Source organism: Puccinia triticina, chromosome 1A (assembly GCF_026914185.1).
Source record: "Puccinia triticina chromosome 1A, complete sequence".
NCBI lineage: Eukaryota > Fungi > Basidiomycota > Pucciniomycetes > Pucciniales > Pucciniaceae > Puccinia > Puccinia triticina.
Window position 1 is genome coordinate 4414104 of NC_070558.1, and position 3579 is coordinate 4417682.

Sequence of the window (3579 nt, forward strand, 5' to 3'; positions counted from 1 at the left end):
CCGGTAAAAACCTGACTGGCCATTGAGTGTTGTGTCACTCAATGGCTGGTAAAAACCTGACTGGCCATCAAGTCTTGTGTCACTTGATGGCTGGTACAGACACGACCAGCCATTGAGTCTTGTGTCACTCAATGGCCGGTACAAACCTGACTGGCCATTGAGTATTTTGTCACTCAATGGCCGTAACAAACCTGACAGGCCATTGAGTGTTGTGTCACCCAATGGCCATTACAGAGCCAACCGGCCATTGAGTGTTTTCTCACTCAATCGCTGGTACAGACCCGACCAGCCATCAAGTGTTGTGTCACTTGATGGCCAGTACAAACCCAACCGGCCATCAAGTGTTGTGTCACTCAATGGCCGGTACTGACCCAACCAGTGATTGAGTTGCGTGCGTAATCACATGATTACCGGTTGAGTGTGTGCTGGCTCATACTCAATGACCGGTATGCGGGTGTGATTGGGGATGGGTAAAAACACTCTGGAGGGAGTGTTTCTGACCTTTTTCCTGCTCCTGGACCTGATCTCCTGGAGCCTTTTTTGAAGAAGCAAATCAGGTCCGCAGGAGAGGTTCCAGGTCCATTTTTCCTGATTCCTGGGACCTGTACAACCTGATTTTCAACTTTGAAACACCCTATTGTTATACTTTCTAGCAACATGAAGATAGAAAAAATCTGACTACACCACGGGTCATCCAGGACATCCATTGGCTGGACCAATGGTCACACCTTTGGCTGTCTGGCTCCGGCGCAGGTGGGTCTATCCTTTGGACGGACATTGTACTTCCCTCGCGTTGGATGGTTGGGACAAACCCATGGACGGACCAGGAAACATTTAGCGGATGATTGAAGGACCATCCTCTGGATGGCTCCACATTCCAGCGGGCATGAAAAAATGATTCATCCCGGCCAGCCCGCACGATTCATTGCTTGTAGGTGGGGTCAAACATGCAACCTTCCACACAAGACCAGTGTAGGGCCACGCTCTCCCAGCTACGCCACGTAGACAACACCTGCAATCATTGCCACCTTCATCACATAAAGACTGCAGCCAACAATATCCCTTTGCCATCCAACAGTCTATTGGACACTCTTGATCAAGGGTGTCCAAGGTTTTTTTTTTGGTGTCCATTGGACACCCTCATGAATCAAGGGTGTCTGATGCACAGTGTTTCTTGTGTTCATTGGACACTCTCAACTGAGAGTGTCCGCTGGGCAACTTGTTTGGTGTCCATTGGACACTCCAGCTGGAGTGTCTGATTGTTGGAGGGCACATTTGCGTGAAAAGCGTCCATTGTACACTCCTGGAGGAGAGTGTCTGATGTAAGACTCAAAAGTGGTAATGAAACCCTTTTGCTGAATGGTGAAGGGTATGATGGAGTTGCAAGCTCTGCCCTTCTGTTATCAGTCAACAAGACCCACCAAGCTCAGCTTGGCAAGTTTTATTAAGTGATAGGTCTGGTCTGTTCCAGATGAAATCTGTTTGACTGGCAACTTGTAAGTGTTTTAATTACTTTGTTATAAGGGTTGAATTATTGTTATAAGGGTTGAGTTGTTATTATAGGGGGTTTAGGATTTGAGTGTGGATGAGTGTTGGGTTACTTGTGAGTTCTGGGTGAGGAACTGGGGAGCAGGCCACTGGGGGTGGAGAGAGCTCCTTTTATAGACAAAAGTGGAGCCCCAAAGGGGCTTGTGGGTTAGGGTTTCGGCTAATCTAGACAGCAGGGTGAGGGATTTTAGCTGATGGGAGTAGATACAAATGATGTCATAACCCCTCAGGGGTGCATGAATGGTGTCAGAATATACCACAGAACATTCTAAATATGCCAGGGGTGCATACATGATGTCAGAATATACAAAAGAACATTATAAAGCATGCATGAGGTGACAGTAGACTGCATGAGCTGTCATACAGGGGGAATTAGTGTATACACAAAGTCTGAGGCTGCAGAAACAGTGTAAATGATGTCATACTATGTATATAAATGAGTGTATTTAGCTAATATGTAATGAGTGTAGCCTGACAGGGAGATGTATGTTTGTATCCTGTGATATGTATAAGTGTCCTACTGTGAAACTTGGGTTGAAGCAGGTGACAGCTGGGTCACTGGGGCTGGCCGTGTGATAGGTGTCCATCAACGCTGCAACCAATCCGGGACAGGGATCGGGATTAGAATGTATTGTATCACGATACTGCCCGATATTTAGTATCGGGATTGTATTGTGTTTCCAATACGATACATTTATTGGCAAAATTGTGGATTTTGCATCCAATCCGATACACAGGATCTTCCTCCTGTGTATCTCCAAGACCAATACAATACAGCCAAAGTGCGATATGTATTGGGCTGTATAGGAAAGACAGCGGCTGCGCCGTAACCCAGGTGTCATGTCCATGTCCACCCCTTTGCGCCACCCTCCGCCAGCCCATGGCACCATCCATCCACCCCGCCATTGCCATCGCCACCACCACCGTCCACTCGCACCCGCCACCGTCCACTCGCACCCGCCACCGTCCACTCGCACCCGCCACCGTCCACTCGCACCCGCCACCGTCCACTCGCACCCGCCACCGTCCACTCGCCAACGGCACATAGGCAAGATCCCTTTGAGACGCCCACGGTGACTCAGAGCAGATCCGCCGCCGGAGCCCTTGACTCGCCACTGCCGACCACCCTCAAATCACAGCTCCTCCTCCTTGACCGCAACGGTAAACCACTCGCACCCGCCACCGTCCACTCGCCAACAGCACATAGGAGAGATCCCGAAATGGCCCGATCATGTGCATCACCTCGCCGAACCCCGTCCCGGCCACCATCTCGCCAGTCTACTCGCATCAGAACCCCCGCCTGCTCAAACGCTAATTCTCTTCAGACCAATCAAGATTCTCAGAGAAGATCAGAAGTTCCACCAAGCCCTAACAATTCTACTGGAAAATCAAAAAGAAAGCAGAAGAGAAAGAAAAGTGGTACTACTGCCGATAAGAATTTGGACGAAGTCGATGATGTGATAGATCACAAACAGGACTCGGACAACGATAACATGAAGGTCAAGAAGTTGAGAGGGAAACCAAAAAGTTCGTTTGATGATGTTTTCAATTACTTTGAACCCCCGTTCCATGCAAATGAAGGAGATACCGTAAGTGTTTTATTCATTTTTGACTTCAAGAAAGAGACAAGCTTCACACAACTAATATATTCCTGTTCCAGGGCAAGAAAATGATGTATAAGTGCAAGTGGTGCTCAACTGTTTACAAAAAAGGCGTTGGGACCAAATCGAACCTTATGAAGCATTGTGATGGTAATCAGCACCGTTTGCCCTGCTCATCACGAATGGACGCAATCGATAAAGGAGCCAATCTCCCGCCCACAGCAAAGGAAATCGAGAACGACATGCAAGAAGAACAACATGGAACAATGAAGACCTACGCAAAACACACAGTGTTTGACCCAAGGGTCTTTAACCAGCTTCTGGTACTTTGGCTCGTTCGATTCTCGCTACCCTGGTGCCGGATCAGAGACTTTCTATTGGGTGTTGCGTTCAACTATGCTCGAAGAGGTATTTTTCTCTATTCCCGGAC

General features: G+C 48.4%; 1 protein-coding gene across 1 annotated transcript; it reads left to right on the forward strand.

Annotated features, from left to right (window-relative positions):
- Positions 1 to 2768: 2768 nt before the first annotated feature.
- PtA15_1A506 (uncharacterized protein) lies at positions 2769 to 3141 on the forward strand (the record flags this gene model as incomplete). Its single annotated transcript, XM_053165541.1, has 2 exons — positions 2769 to 3047; positions 3130 to 3141. 2 exons carry the CDS (start codon positions 2769 to 2771, stop codon positions 3139 to 3141), a joined length of 291 nt encoding a protein of 96 aa, XP_053016722.1.
- Between the last annotated feature and the right edge of the window lie 438 nt (positions 3142 to 3579).